Source organism: Dermacentor andersoni, chromosome 9 (genome assembly GCF_023375885.2).
Source record: "Dermacentor andersoni chromosome 9, qqDerAnde1_hic_scaffold, whole genome shotgun sequence".
NCBI lineage: Eukaryota > Metazoa > Arthropoda > Arachnida > Ixodida > Ixodidae > Dermacentor > Dermacentor andersoni.
This window is the reverse complement of record NC_092822.1, coordinates 85084511-85100545: the sequence shown is the minus strand read 5'-3', so window position 1 is coordinate 85100545 and position 16035 is coordinate 85084511. Positions and strand designations below refer to the sequence as shown.

Sequence of the window (16035 nt, the reverse complement as noted above, 5' to 3'; positions counted from 1 at the left end):
CTAAGGCTTGAAAGTGTGTAACCGCTTACCTAAGGCTGCGATCGCGGACATCGTTCCAAGAAAGGCGCCCGCAGCCAAGGCTATGAAGCGGACGACGATGCGCATATTGAACTTCGCTCTCGGTGAACTGGCGAACGTCGGATGTGAACCCGTCAACTGATGGATATTCAGTCTCCACGCGCACGCAGCTCGGCGAACTGCTCGTGTGGTTGAAAGTGAGAGAACGCAAATGGAAAGTCACTTTGCTCCTATGGACAGGCAGCGCCACCGGGTGGAGGATGCCGAAGGCATGAGAGATCACTTTGACACTGAGGCCGTAGCGCCATCCTACCTAACCTAACCTATCCTGATATACTAACAGCGGGGAAGGAATCAGTCAGCTGTTTAGTTGCGTGTTAATATGAAATTTTTCAAATTCAATCGACTACAAATCCTCGAAAAAAAGAAAAAGTGTCTGGAATGGAATGTCGAATCGAATAGACCTCTCACTCGAGGCAGGTCGGTTCCAGCACACCGACAATGTTAAGGTCATTGCGAGGTTCTCGCGAATTTCGCGTTCTGTGTGCGAACGGTCTCACTTCAAAATTTCACTTTAAGATATAATGTCAAGGGTGATAAGCTTTCAGTGGCGCGTGAATTAATTTCCACGTATAGCTGTTGAATGCAGTAGTGATATGGCCGACTTCAAATGTGCGCTTTTTCAAGTAGGTCGGGAACTGTTTCCCTTATTTGTGTGTTCGCACTTCCAGTTCCAGCAAGCATGCTATTTCGGCGATTTCACGTGAAACGCGCCTCTTCCTCTTGGCTCGGGCGCGTCGTATTGTGAAACTCAATGAGGCATGTTGTTTATAGACTTCCTAATTTAAGTGCCTGTTATAACTCAACGTGTTTCTTAAAGGTGTATGTAGAATTGTTGTAAATGACGTTAGTACAACAAATATCTCGCACTGTTATTCCCTTCACTGCATATAGCAAGACAGAATGCATATTCGTGCCATATCCAATCGGAAGTCACATGCAACTTAGGCCCGTACTGAAACCGAAACTTCCCTTCTGTTTTTGTGCACTGCATGCCAAGGTGGTAGCATAACTCACGATGAGTTGTCTGATTATTGCAGAATACTGAACATAGAATTTTATAATCGAATAGCAAGGACTGTTAGATTTGAACACCGGTGATATACTAATACTCTACTTTATGACGATAATTTTTTTGTGCGGTCTTCCTTACGATGACAGGAACCAATTTCGGCGGGCAGATGAAGGTGATATTCTTCTGACTGCCGGGTTCCTGTTATTGCGCCTGTTGCACAGATAATTGGTAGAATCAATACCAACTCATAACCATCTTCAAAGGACGGAAACCCGTTACCCGCAGCCCCACCTGTTAACGACACAACTGCAAAGCCTGCGTCGCCTTCCGCTTTCAGTGCACTCTATACCTGCTGCCGGCCTCGTAATTTCCCCGTCTCCACTATGTCGGTCGTAACCCGCGCGCCGGCGCTTCATCAACGATACGAGTTACAACGAAATATCCGTTATTGCGAGTCTGCGGGACACTAACCAGTGACGACAAGCTCCGCCGTGTAGCTGTCGCTTCCCGCAGAGTTGGTTGCCCGGCATGTGTAGTTGGCCACGTCTTCTGCGCCCACGTTGGGGATGCTTAGCGCCGATAAAGACTCAGCGAACATCTTCGGCGTTGCCTTGCTTCCCTGGCCGAGAGCGACGCCATTCTTCAGCCACGAAAACTGCATCGGCTGAGTGCCCCTGTTGGCGACGCAGGTGACCAGCAGAGTCTCTCCCAGCACGCTCTCTCTGGGAAATACGAAAGGCTGCAGCCTGGGCGCGTCTGCAATGTGACGACGTCAAGCCCGCACGGTTGGCGCCGAGATGAGATAGATGACGTCGCGCGGATTAAATGTGGAAATATGGTGCCCCTACCTTTGCTGCAGCTTATACCACGCGCTAGCGTCAGGAGTCCGAAGACAAGCGCGAGCATCATGCCCGATATGACGGTGCAATGACGGTGCAACTCCCCTCCAACGCTCCACCGACAAGAGTGCTCTAAGATGTGCACTGCCCGAATGAGCGGCGGAAGGTGCATCCGCAAGGCGTGCTCTGCGTGTTATTCCTGTTGCAGGTCCCTTCTCGAACCAGTGGCGCCACGTATGGATCGTCCGGGCAACTACGTCGGAGGCCTGAATGAGAACATGGTTTGAATGCAGAAATGACCGACTGCTTGCCATCGCAATCACGGCTAGACTCGCCTTACGGTTCGTAATGATAGAACATTCTTTCATGTGCCTTTGCATGATACCAGTTTCTTGCAAGTCTCTAACAGGATTCTTCATTGAGTCACTCGGCCTTGCTTGCCGAGCGGCGCCAACAGTCTGTAACGTCACTATTCTTGAAACTTGACAAAGAACAGTGCAGCTTGTACGGATGCTGGCGCACGATGAAGCCTCCCTATTTAGTCTGTGTTTCAGCATCTAAACCTTATATAAAGTGTCATAATATAGCTATCTTATGAGAAGCTAGTAATCACTATAGGGCAAGATGTAGCGTACGGCACTACCGACCAAACAAACCATGAGATTAGCGAGCCTGCGTGAAATGTGGCGGGATTTCTCCACGCAGTCACCGATAGCTCGATTGGATAGAGCAACTAAACAAGAAAAGCCCAACCACGGAGACGAGCTTAGCCTTCACCACCAGCCACAAGGTAGCGCAGTCGGACCCGACCACATAACACGTGGCGCACATGTCGAGTTGCCCATGTCTTCGCCCCCAACTCCCGTAGTGGTTAGCCAAGACACCGTCGGAGAAACCTGCCCGATAGGTGGCCTTCCACCGTTGGCAAACTGTCGACCGTCCTTCGTCCAGGCGAACATTAGCGGTTCGCTGTCACGAAGAACTGCGCAGTATGCGACGACTTTTCTTGGGGCAGAAGCTGTTCGCAACAAAACTGAAATGCTAAACTTTCGGCTTTCTGTCTGGAATGAATGCGAAGCACGACATTTTGCATTACCCTGCAACGACAATGCAAAAAGGCTCATGCCTCCAGGACAAAGGAGAAAAACGTGACAGAAAGGGCCCCATTAGGCATTCGACCTCATCTGGCCGATCGGTACTCAGTCTGCTACGACAGGGCGCCGAGACTAGCTACGCACCTTCTACGTTTTCTGCTTCTTCTTTCTTTTTTCTTTTTTTTTTGGCCTAATACCGCCCCCGCCATTTCCCAGCTGTGCTCATCATAGCGAACATGCAACGGGCGAGTGCGGCATAACCCGTTACCATGACGACAAGAACATTAAGCAACATGAGGCGGAAAATTCTTGTGCCATTTCATGGGGCACCCGAACGTTCTGCCAGCACTAAAACATTGCTTCCATGATACTTCGGGTGAGATAGCTCAACATTAGTTCATCTGTCATACATCAGCGCGTGTAAGTGCCTTCGGTCATTGAAAGCATTGACATCAGCGCAAGTTCGGAACGTGTGACAGTTGTCGCGGCTGAGTCTGGGCATTAAATCGACCTACCCGTTACGACAAGGCTTGCGGTGGTTCTGTCGCTTCCGCCGTCGTTCTTAGCTTCGCAGGTGTAGTTGCCGATGTCCGCTGCCGCGACTTCGTGTATTGTCAGCGTTGACATCTTGTCTAGCGGGTGCCTGACGGCGAACTTTGGGCCGCTCGGAATTTTCACTTCGTCTTTGAGCCACGAAAATGACAGCGGCGGTTGCCCTTCCGACGCGAAGCAGGATACCGTAACGTCTTTTCCGATGGGGTGGTTCTTTGGGAAGAAGAACGGCTGTATCTTGGGAATTTCTGCAATGTCGAAATTGGAGGAAGTTATCTGCTCAGGGACTGCTGTTCGGTAACCGACATGCAAATCTGAGACTATAGAGTTTGTCTGTTTGATACTCTATGACGTAGAGGTACGGAATCGTTGCACTAACTTACCTACTGCAAAGCTCGTGGCCGCAGTAACGCTCATTACTGCCAGATAGAGGAGCACACAACCGGTCTGCGCCATCTTGTAGCTGATATGTCAAGTTCTCGGAGCTGAAAAGCACTGGGACGAAAGGTGCAGGAAGAGCTCGAATAACGTTGGCTGCGTCCTGCATGCACTACAAGCGCCAATTGCGGAATGAGTGCGGTAGCGCCGAGGGTAGTAGGGGTCGAGAGAAAAAAAAATTCTCCCTTCGCGGGCTCCTAGCGCCACATAGCGATTGAATTGGAAACTGCTAAACGCGCCAGAAATTTGAAGGTACGGTTTGCGTCGCACCACATTGCGTTCTTCGTTGGTGTCACATTTCTACCGTGGACATCCGAAGTGATTTTGTACGGCAGCCGCGATTATCTTAAGGAAATCTTTGCATTTACGGCCGTATTGATGAAGCGGTCGCCGCGTTTGATGAGGCATTATTAGCTCTGTGCCTTAAGTCATGTTTCACGTTGTAACAACTAGCATTCCGTAGTGTTTGAAGAATGTAGCAGTATAATATAGGTACGTGTACGAACACAAACGCTGGAATCACGGCTATATGTACATTAGCTGAACATTAGTATCAGTGCAACATCAGTATGCAATATAAGTATCAGGTACACCGGCACAAACCACTCGCCGTTTCCGCGTGTTCTCAACTTTTACGTAGACTATATGTAGAGACAACTGGGGCTAAGCATGTTAGTGCTCAGTTTTCCTTCACAAAAGTGATATCAGTTGCCATAGCGACATCACACAACCATCACAAACGCGAACCAGGCCAAACCAGGCCGTTCTGATTCTAAGCGAATCAGAACGAAATGTTTGCACGGTTGTAGCCTCAAGAAACGTAAACGCAAAATTGAAATATGGATTAACAAAGTGACCACGCCCTTTGTATTCACAACACTCCCCAAGTCCAGTCGCGCTCTTGTAGTTTCTATCGACTACTTCCGACCCTGCTGTTGGAACCAGGACATCTGAGGGCAAAAGGACAAAATGGATAACTGAGCCTTTGTAGGGGATCAGACCGACTGATTTGGGCTTAAGTCATGCTGCCCTGTCACATGTGCGTACCGCTTCCTTGTGGGTGCGCAGCTAAGGAGTGAGACAGCTGTGCTGTGACATCGTCGGCCTTCACTGACCTGTAAGTAAGAGCTCTGCCGTCAGGCTGTCTGTGCCGAAGCGGTTGGTAGCTCGGCAAGTGTAGTTTCCTACGTCCTCCGACGACACGTCTAAGAGCGTCAGGATGCTGACCGTTTCGCTGAATGCCTTGGTCTGAACCTTGGTCCCCGAAATCAGTCGTTGTCCGTTCTTAAACCAGACGAGACTAATCGGTTCCGCTCCGACGTGAGCGTTGCAGGAAATCACGATCTTGGAGTTGGCGCGAGGTTCCTTCGGGAAGGCGAACGGTTGGATCTGGGGCGCCTCTGTAACAGTGTGGACATCAATATAGTAGTGCCTGTCTTACCGTACAATGCAAATCCTGGAATCAGACGAGCTTGTTTTCGATGTGTACGAGATAAAGAGGGCTTACCGCCGCGGACCCCGAGTGCCGACGTGATTAGAAGCGCAGTCAGCCGGATGACGTTTGACGCTGGAACACTGCGCATGATTTCAAGATTCGAAGTGTGCGGGTCGGGTGTGCTAGATGGAGTCGAAAACGAGAGACACTTTCCGCAATCGAGTAACGCCGAGCTCTGGCTTTACGGAATGCGAGGAGAGAGCTAATAGTGTTTTCGAGAGGGTAGTGAAAGGTGATGGAGGCATGGACAGCTAGCGCCACACCGTGAGTAGTACGGCAACGACATGGACAGGCGAGCAAGCCCGAGCAAGCCCGCGCAAGCCGCTGGTGCAGAGGCGAAGAGACACTTCAACTCCGCGTTTTTGAATATTGAAACGACGTGGCTATGGCAGAAAAATAGTGGCGTCGACGCTGTCGGTGTCGCGCGAGTGCGTTGAACTCGCAAATTTCGTTAACCTCGTTTTACGTCGGGTCTCCAGGTGTCCAAGTACATAACGTATAATATTGCAAACTTCGCCCATCGCTCCAGCTTATCCACTGCTCACGTCCTACAGCCTGCTAAAAGTAGTAACAGGGTCCTTCAATACTAGTGGTAACCTGCTGTGTAGCGCGTAGCATCGCGTTACTATGTGAATTTTTCTCATTTTTTATACATTTGTTTCTTCTATGACCTTTTATTCACTTTACCCCATTTTCCCTGCACAGGGTAGTCAGCCGGTACTTGCATTCAGTAAACTTCCTTTATTTCCTTCCCTTTTTTTCTTTCACTCTCTTGACATGCGTGAGCATTCCCTGTGCTCAATCCCTTCTCATTCTGCTGTTCATTTTATTGTCACCGTTTGTGTCCCACACGAGCGCTTGGAGATTTTTCCTGCAGTCGAGACATGACTTCACTTGTACTCGGCTTCAACTCCCCATTTGGAACATGTGCGCTAAAGTTAATAATCACTAAGTTAATGGGCGAAACTTGGCAAATTGTCTCGAACTGCAATATGTGATGCAATAATTAACGCCTGCCTTTCCAAGTAATCCAACAATGCGACAGATTTCAAGCCGTGTAGCACTGTGCTAGCTACCACTGGGTATATTTTAATAGCAAGTTTTTTTTCCGCTACACAAATAATCTAGTGTACGTAACTTGGCAGCCAAATAGGCCTTTATCACAATATCATAAAGAGATCCAATTACACTTAGAAGTAAATGGTATAGATTTCGTCCGGTGCGGTGCCAGCATGGCAAAACCCTTTTTAACGTTAACTACATCGATGTAGTTGTACCTTGAAACATTATAGATGTTGAATAAACTTTACACACTGCATTTCTTGGTGACTCTTAACTCAGTTCAATCTATCGTTAAGCATTTAAGATCATCTAATATACAGAGGTCGTCTTATGCGCGCTAGATATTACCTGTTATTATTTAGAGCTTAGGGAATTTTTTTATTTTAATCTGGCAAACTAGTTTTACAACGAGCCTTTGTCCAGCGGACGATATTGTGGTCGTTGCAAAGCGCTGGTTTCAGCAGGTAGATACTGTAGGCAGGCACAAAGGGTAGGTAGCGGAGGTGGATTGAAATAATGGAGTGACGTTGTTCTATCGTGCAAAAAAAAAAAAAAGTTATCTGCGATTGAACGATGAGCATGACACCGTACCGGTTACGAGAAGCTGCGAGGTCGCAGCGTCCGAGCCGGCCGCGTTCGTCACCACGCAGGTGTAGTTTCCGATGTCCTCGGCTCCCGCCTTGGAGATGGTTGGAGCTGCTTGACTTCCACCCTTGGATTGGCTTCGAGCCGCGCGCCGTCTTTGGCCCAGGAAAAGTCGAGAGGTTCGCTGCCCTCGACTACGATACAGTGCACGACGACTTTCTTCGGCATGACCTTCGTCGTCGGAAAACTGAAGGGCTGGATTTTCGGCGGTTCGACTGGGAAAAGGGTGGGCAAATAATCGACTGTGGCGGGGACATTCGTGAGTTTTGTGCGAAGGCTGCTCACCTGAGCCCCGAATACCTTCGAGTGAAGCCGCTAGTACCAGGAAAGCTAGCGCCGGTACCATGCTTGTGGCGAACGATGGCGTTACTGTAACGCGTTGCATTGTACTTCGATCTCTTAATTGTCAGCGGCTGAGACTGGCCGCTGGCGTAGTGCACGTTGGATTCGTCGATCTGGTGGAAAGCGCGCGCCCCCAAGTGTGTACTGGTAATGCGAGACCCGAGGACTGGACAACTAGCGCCACATGTTGAGGAAAACTGCAAGGTCACTGTGCTGTGGGCGCTAAATGCGAAAAGTAGGTCTGATTCTTGTGAGACGCGAGAAGCAGATATAGTAAACGCGACCGCGAATTGAGAAAGATCGCTGTGTCCATGCGTCGGCATAACTTTTTTTCTTCTTCGTAATTAACCGGTGGCAAATTACAATTGCTGGCTGCATCTAACAGGGGCCGTATCCTTGATCTTTTGATTTCAGGAATGTGTTCACTTTTGCGTGACGTAATTCAAGTAACATCGAGCGCGACCCTTCGCTATAGCGACGGACAGCTTGCGCATGCACTTGAGAATTGTGTGACGTGGAAATGACGCTCCTGAGGAAGCGTGAGGCTCATTTCATCACATCCACTCCCGCTAGTTTCGCCAATCAAAGCGCAGTGATAATCATACTTTCCGAGAGAGAGAGAGCAAGGACAGGCTAGGCAAGGAGGTGAACCCGGTTCCAATGTACGATGCCGATATAGTTTGCTTCCTGATTGATCGAAGCCATCGTCGCAAGTCAGGCAAGAACCAATAGGTGGCGTCAGAAAAGCGGCCGCCATGACATTGGTCGTTTCAGGCGCCCGCGGTATGCTGCAAACCGTAGCTTTCGGGAATGGTTTCTGTTTCTCTGAGAGAGTCCATGAGTGGGGAATTAAAGCCCCCGGAGAGCGAGGTGTGGACGCCATTTAATGAGCACGGAACGCATACTTGCATCTGTACTTAGCTGACGATGCCCCCCCCCCGTAATACAGAATTGATGGCACGCACCATTGACGACGAGAGAAGTTGTGAACTCGTCGGTTCCAGCGACGTTGGACACGCGGCAGGTGTAGTTGCCGATGTCAGCGGCCGAGACTTTCCGCAGAGTCAGAGTCGAAATCTTGCCGGCGATTTCTTCCACCTCGACGTTCGAATTGCTGTCGGCCCGGACGCCGTTCTTCAGCCACGAGAACTTGAGCGGCTGCTGGCCTCGCACCGCGAAGCACGACACCGCGGCGTCTACGCCCAACTGTGCGTCGTTTGGGAACGAGAAGGGCTGAACCTTCGGGCCCTCTGTAACGGACAAGTTCACTTTGAGAGCCGGATTGTGTGTGAAAAAAAAAAAAAGAACTGTTCCTTTTGATTGAATTTCTCAGGGAGGGTCAGATGAGGCATCTGAAAACGAGAAAGCGGCTCACCTATTGATGAAAGTGCAGATGTTGTGACGACATTGCTTAGAAATGCCACGACCACGCAGTGACACAAGTGCATGCCGGTAACGGTGATTAGTGGAGCGGTGATCCAGGGACGTGGACGCATGGGTACACAACGCCAAGAGAGTGCTTGATGTTCACTGGCCGCGCGTGTGAGCGGGAACGTTGCGTTCTGACAAGAGGAAGGCTCTCCACTCTCACACGGACAAGCAACGCCGCATGGTGGAGGTTATGGAAGACGAGTGAAGTGGCGGAATATTTCTTGACGATTCAATGACTACAAAAAGGAGCCATGTGTTGGGAAACGAGGCTAAAAGAGAAATTGCTTGACTCAGACATGTATATATCATCGTACATTATAATCAACAACAGAAGGACACGCCTAACTGGTCATTTAAAGGTACTATAACTGCACTTCCTTTTGAGTTTTATGTTAAAAAAAAACAGATTATATAATTCTTTTGGCAGACATACATAAATAATTTGTAGGCCTTCATGCTATATCTCAGCTGTAGTAAAGATAGTGAACTACTAGATAGTGAAATATATGTTTTCTACATATCTGTGTACATATACCGCGACTAATGTTTCACCCGATCGAAGTGATTTCGTCTGTGTAAACAGGTTCGCATAGGAAACGCAAGGTGCTCGTTGGACGAGCGAATCATCGCATGTGCTACTGATCGTGCGCCGTATAGGTCTCGCTGCGACAGCGTACTTATTTTGCGGGTCTGTCATGACTTGGGCTGTAATATACCGTCACGTGTCGGGAGACGGGATGGCGTCGCCCTAGTAACGGTACACATTGCACACGTAAGAGCTCGTTCCGGACGCACACGCATATCACGAAAAAAAATATATATATATAACTAATTCGCTTCGAGTTTCCGTCATGTCAAAACGACGTCAAATATCGTCGCATCGTAGGGATAAAATAGGCTCTAAAAAGTTTTGAGCTAGGTTTATATAAATTACATTTGTGGTGTACTTGATAGGCCGCTCTTGTCGTCAGTGTAGGCCTGGCAAGTAAAAGATGGGGCGCAAGAACGGAAAAGGGAGTGGTCACGCCGCTTTGTGATCACCTTGTGACGCCACCATCTAAACGTTAGGTAATGGATCTTGACAGCTACAGCACGTGGCTAGTTAAACAAGGCCTCACCTGCTGATGTCATTCGCAACCCCCGTGTAGCTGCTTTGCGTGAAGCACTACTTGTCGCCAACTCTCCGTGCATTTAACGCTGTAGAATTAAATATCTCCCTCAAATATCAAGTATTCTAGTAAAGCTTCTTCTAATCAAGAATGTGACGATAGTTCAGCTCACCACTATCAATTAATCACCAACGGCACCACCACAGTCAACAACCACCTTCTTCTTGAAGCTATAGAACACTTGGCAACTGAGCAACGGGGAGTTTCCATCACGCGCGCAAAAAACGATAAATCAAATCAAATGCAGGTGCAACTGACCGGTTACGATCAGCTCCGCGGTATAGCTGTCGCTTCCAGCAGCGTTGGTCGCGCGACACGTGTAGTTGGCCACGTCCTCTGCGCTCACGTTGGGGATGGTGAGCGCCGACACGGACTCGGTGAACATCTTCGGCATCGCCTTGTCGCTCCCCAGCTGGAGGTCAACGCCATTCTTTAGCCACGCGAATTTCATTGGTTGGGAGCCTCTACTGGCAACGCAAGTCACTACGACGTTTTCTCCCGGCGGGTGTTCTCTTGGAAAATAGAAAGGCTGCAGTCTGGGAGCGTCTGAAAGGACGAAGTAAGTCGACACCGCATCTGTATCCGAAATATCCGGTTCGCATATTGCGAGTGAAGATGAGACGTAGCTCCTACCTTGGTCGCAGCTTGTTCTTTGAGCGAGCAACGTCAGTGCGAAGATGACTACGAGCATGGCGGTTTCGAGGTGTGTTCGAGAGCCTGCTGGTGCAAGAGACTAACTGACGATGCAGTGCTTCGAATTTGGTCGCCTCGTTGATTTCACTTTCGTAGAGTGTTGAGCGATTCGTGGAGCAGGTGGCGCCACACTGTAGCTGTTCCACAAACCATCGACACCCCGCCGCTCACTTTGAAAGTGTGAGAACGAAGTCGTAGAATTATAGGTTGAAGTTTCGAGAGCTCGAGCTGCTGGTTAAGACTAACTGTGTGCATACTGCTGCAAATTCGGAGCATATCTTCTACAACTCAGCAAATTGCTTCAGAATAGCACGACGGGTTATTTAGGAGGCTCGTTAGAGGTTTCATGTTAGGCGCATAAGTTTTCGCATGTCACGAACAATTCTGATCGCGTGCGTGCGGAGACGATCCCACTCACCCTTGACTAGCAGCTGTGAAGTCGCACTGTCCGATCCCACGATGTTGCTGACGGTGCACGTGTAGTTGCCGATGTCCTCAGCTCCCACTGTCGCGATCGTCAACGAGGACCCTGTCTCAGAGAGCTGCTTGATGTGCAACCTCCCGCCGTTTGCAAGCTCTCGGCCGTCCTTCGTCCAGACGAAAGCGAGCGGTTCGCTGCCTTCCAGCACCGCACAATACACGATGACTTTCTTCGCCCCGAAAAGGTTTGCAGGGAAGGTGAAAGGCTGGATCTTGGGTGGTTCAGCTGCAATGACGCGAAGCGCAGTTACTGTGCGCGCTTGAATTTTCAGATAGCACGCTCCCTCTACGAACTGCTGTGGCCTCACCTGATTCTCTGCCGCTGATAGTGGTCGACATCGCCAAGGCAAAAATGAAAACTCGATTCAAACAAGGGTCGGCCATCCCCATTCTCGCGAACAGTCAATTGCAGGATCTGCCGCGGTGTATACTGCTATGGGCGTTCCGATGCACCTCCTCTTGAGCCCCGTGGCGCTCGAACATTGGCGTGCCGCGGACAACTGGCGCCACTTAGCGGGTCAGTTATGAACGAAACGCAAACTTGTGTGCATTTCTCTGTCGTCCGGTTGACGCTTCGTATTCGCTTGCTGCGATGGCGCGCCCGTTCCAGTTGGCGCGCTGAGCGCCAGCTCAGGTCACTGCCAGTTCTGTGCACGAGTACGAAATTCAGTAGAAAGAGCATCGTTCTTGGTTCAAGAACTCATTGAATATTTTGCAGCTTTGTCCACTGTCGTTGTATTCGGTAAAAGCCTGCTTTTGCATTGTCCTCGCTGCTCACCTGCTGTGTTCTCGATCGGAAATGCACTCTCGGTGCAACAGTTGAGGCTGCAGAAGTCAGTTTTTTATATTTTTAGTCAGACCTAAGAGCGAGGAAGACCGCTTGTACTGCATCGCAGTTCGTGATTAAAGATGGTTTGTAATAGTGGCAATTTACAATATCGCCTGAAGGATCTTTGTAGATAGGTATAGCACACATCCAGGTCTATACACGAATATTCACAACAAGTGTCACTTCTATAGTACCGACCGAGAGAAAAGTGCGGCGCATGCATGTTTGATTTTCTGTCACATTGTATACGGTTGAAAGACGTTTGTACGTGCGTTAATGAGAAGTCACAGAACAGCGCTTTTGGTGGCGTGAAGCTATGACGCCATCAACGTACCGTAGGGTTTGCTGTTGACATATTAAGGTACCGTTTCCGCAAAAGTGAGCAAGATCACCCCGACATCTCTCTTTACGCGCCCTGTCGAAAGTGCCGCGTCGTTTGCCATCCTCATGGCCAACGCAGTTGTATCCTAGTCAACGCAACGTTCGTCGTCTAGGTCACCGCATTTTTCGTTCGCTCATCACTGACCTGTGAGCACCAGCTCCGCGGTTACACTGTCCCTGCCAAAGCGGTTGCCGGCTTGGCAAGTGTAGTTGCCGACGTCCTCCGCCGACACGTTCAGTAGCGTCAGGATGCTGACGGTTTCGCTGACTACCTTCGTATGAACCTTTGTCCCCGTACGCACTTGCTGTCCGTTCTTAAACCAGGAAAAACTAATCGGCTCCGTCCCGACGTGGGCATTGCAGGAAATCACGATCTTGGAGTTGGCGCGAGGGTCCTTCGGGAAGGCGAACGGTTGGATCTGGGGCGCCTCTGTAACAGTGTGGACATCAAAATGACGTATAGTAGTAGCTGTCTTAGCTTACCGTGCAGTGCAAGCTCTTAACTGAGAAGAGCTTGTTTTCTATTTGTACGGGAAAGGCGACTTACCGGCGCTGACCCCGAGTGCCGACGTCATTAGAAGCGCAGTGAGCTGGATGAAGCTTGACGTTGAGGCACCACGCATGGTCGCAATATTCGAGGTATGCGAGCCAGGTATGGGAGACGGAATAAAAAAGCGGGAGACACTTCCTGCAGTCGAGTGAGCACTGCGTTCCGGCTTTACGAAATGCAAGAGAGCTAGTATAGAGCTGGACAGGGTAGAGAAATGAGCTAAGGCGTGGACAGCTAGCGCCACACCGTGAGTAGCACGTCAACAACGTCGAGAGGCGAGGAATGCAGCCCAAGCCGCTGGTGTGTTACAACGGAAGGCGAAAAGACACCGGGACGACGGGCTGCTAATATGAAAACAATGTGTGACTACTGTGCCGCCAGTCTGGTCTGTAATATCACTTTTTTTTTTTCAAACAACACGGCAATTGCATGAATGAAGTCGTTGTTGCGCGAGAATGTCAGCTGCAACCGTGACATTCCCCGTGTCTCCAATCTTCAGGTATACGGTGTATAATCGCTAACAGCGTCCATCGCGCCCTATCGCTCCCTGCCACTGGCCGCGTTTCACATTTCCCAGTGTCCGTTCTGTTACAATAACTGACCACTTGTACTGCATGTTCCAAGTGTAGCCATTACTTTTCTTGCAACCAACTTAAGGCCAAACGTGCAATATAAGCAAACTTCTTGACTAAATCATTGGACTAAGCTTCTGGATGTTATGCCTGGAGATTACTATAGTTACAGAGAAAATAGCGACTGAAAGGACCGCGCCGTTTTGCCCCGATTCAAATCACCCGCGACGAACGAGAGCGCTGCTTAAACAGAAGTGCTAGCGATCTCGGAGGTCATGCTCTGCTGAGCGCTACTGCGAGTCTGACGTCCGCATAGAGAGGGCGCCACTCGCCCGCGAAATGTTTGAAGTGCGGCGACTACGAAGTTGTCGCACCAGTAAGTTCTGTACGGTAAAATATCGTCAACCTGGGGAAAATACATTTTTGTTCGTTTGGAAATAAAACATTACACTTTTTTTAACGTTTCAGGGATTAACTGCAGTGAAGCTTTCCTGCGTGGGACATGCTATACACCATTGGAAGCTGGTACCGTATATTCATAGGGGCGCTGCGAATCGCATCCTACGTTACGATATTTTAGGCTCTATCCTCGGTATAAGCGAGCTTCGGACAGCTCAGTGCTCTAATCCGTCACTTCAGTGTCACTCACGATTTTCTTCCGGTGCCCAATTTATTTCAGCTGTGTTTTTCTTTGATTTATGCTGATCTTTTTCTATGACCTAAGCGATACGCCAGTGATTTTTCCTTCAGTGGTTGTTTGCCCTGTCCTCCGTTTCCCTCTGCCACCTCCCCATGCTGAGGCCCTCTGTGTATGTATAGCGATCCAGCTGAATGCATAATTCTGTGTTTAAGGACAGAAGTAACAATCCGTTCAACGCACGTGCATGTTTACCGTACTAAGTCCGACCCTTTGTTCTGCCGATTTCATTCTTGTAATTTGCGTTTCGCTAGACCATTCGGGCTGCGAAGACAATTGCACTCGCTGACTAGTTCTGTGGAATGACTAAGCAACTACTGGTTTCCTAGAGAATGTGTCAGACTTTAGTTCTACTTATATGAATTCGACTAGTTAGACAGAAACAAAGATACCGTGTACGACGCTACTTGTCTGCTAAAACGAACATATATGCAACGCGTCTAGTCAAGAGGTGCGTGAGTGACGATATTGAAAGTGTCAGATGTTGCCATGTCATTCGGATGAATGAGGATGAGTTCGCCGGATCAATTTTATTTGTTGCTAATACGACTGCGCCCGACCACGTGGCAATCACCTGCCGCGTGATCGGGCCACGTACCTGACGGGTGTTCCACTCAGGACGTGCGAGTTCGCAGAGAATCGTTTCTCATATTGAATAGCTTGAATTACGAAACTGATTTGAAACAGACGTCGTTGCACACGTTGCGCTTTATCCTTAAGCACGCGTCAGCAGTCAGCTGGTTTCCGAAAGCAACGCAAAATGCAACATTCCCGCGAGCTGAGAGGGCGACGCCGAATCAATTCGTTCACCTCTACCAGAAAGCCTGAAGAACTATTTCCCATCTTTTATGTGTCGAGTGAAGGCTTTAACACTTTAACAAACGCAGTGAGCGTGGAACAAAGCCAACATCGAATGCTTTGTAAGCAAGACGTATTAGCTAGCGCAATTCAATGACACTCCAATTGGAATTCTCCAGGACCCACCGCAGGAAAAGCAAAATGGCGCTTAAAACGGTGGCTGGTCGTCACCGTCCGAAAAGACTGCTAGACTTGCAATGCGTCCAATCACGTGACCGCGCCCTCTTGTTTCGAGTGGCTCACCTTCGACGAGCAGCGTTGCCGTCACAGCGTCCTTGCCGACGTCGTTGGTCACGGTGCACGTGTAATTCCCCATGTCCCCAGGCTCCACCTTCTCGATGGTCATGGTGGTTATGCTACCGGTTACGGGTGTCGTGTACTTGGACTTCGTGTCGCCGATGGGCCTGCCTTCGTGTGTCCAGCTAAAGTCGAACGGTCCCGTGCCCCGCGTCACGGCGCAGGTCAGCGCGATCCTGTCTCCCAGAGCGACGTCTTTCGCGAACGAGATTGGCATGATGACCGGCGGCGCTGAGGAGGCAAGCACAAAAGAGGGTAAGTGGTTGCGAGTCTAGAGGAATGAGTGAAATTACCGGCCGTTGGTTAGCGCAGGCGTTGCTTACATTTGTTTCCTTGGGCTCCCACTGCGAATACCGCGGCAGCTGTGAAGAACTGCAGCAGGCGGACACTCCGAGGACGACATCCGCGCATGATGGTTTGTTATATTATAGGGCGTTATTATGAAAACTTATACCCTTCGCGTGCCTCTCACGCGCGAGGAAGGCTGAAGCAAGGACGCATAGTTCTTTCACTGGGAT

At 49.6% G+C, this 16035-nt stretch overlaps 2 protein-coding genes across 10 annotated transcripts in view; one reads left to right on the top strand and one right to left on the bottom strand.

The window, feature by feature from the left end:
- LOC140213109 (uncharacterized) overlaps positions 1-16035 on the top strand; it is a 292692-nt gene that overhangs the window by 57628 nt on the left and 219029 nt on the right. For 4 of the 5 annotated variants that reach the window (XM_072284240.1, XM_072284241.1, XM_072284243.1 and 1 more), the window contains exon 4: positions 15545-15772. The exons of the other annotated variant lie outside the window; for it this stretch is intronic. In XM_072284240.1, coding sequence (XP_072140341.1) covers positions 15545-15772 — 228 coding nt within the window. The remainder of the gene's footprint in view (positions 1-15544; positions 15773-16035) is intronic. 5 annotated transcript variants of the gene reach the window in all.
- The window catches only part of LOC126528334 (cell adhesion molecule Dscam1-like), a 124250-nt gene that overhangs the window by 53180 nt on the left and 55035 nt on the right, over positions 1-16035 (bottom strand). The window contains exons 1-2 of one of the 5 annotated variants that reach the window (XM_055069269.2): positions 3962-4056; positions 3542-3826 (exon numbers count right to left, since the gene is read on the bottom strand). The exons of 2 other annotated variants lie outside the window; for them this stretch is intronic. In XM_055069269.2, coding sequence (XP_054925244.1) covers positions 3542-3826; positions 3962-4034 — 358 coding nt within the window. In that variant the 5' untranslated portion in view covers positions 4035-4056. Of the gene's footprint in view, positions 1-3541; positions 3827-3961; positions 4057-15463; positions 15538-16035 lie in introns of those variants that run through there. 2 more of the 5 variants (XM_055069268.2, XM_055069271.1) reach the window with 2 other exon arrangements.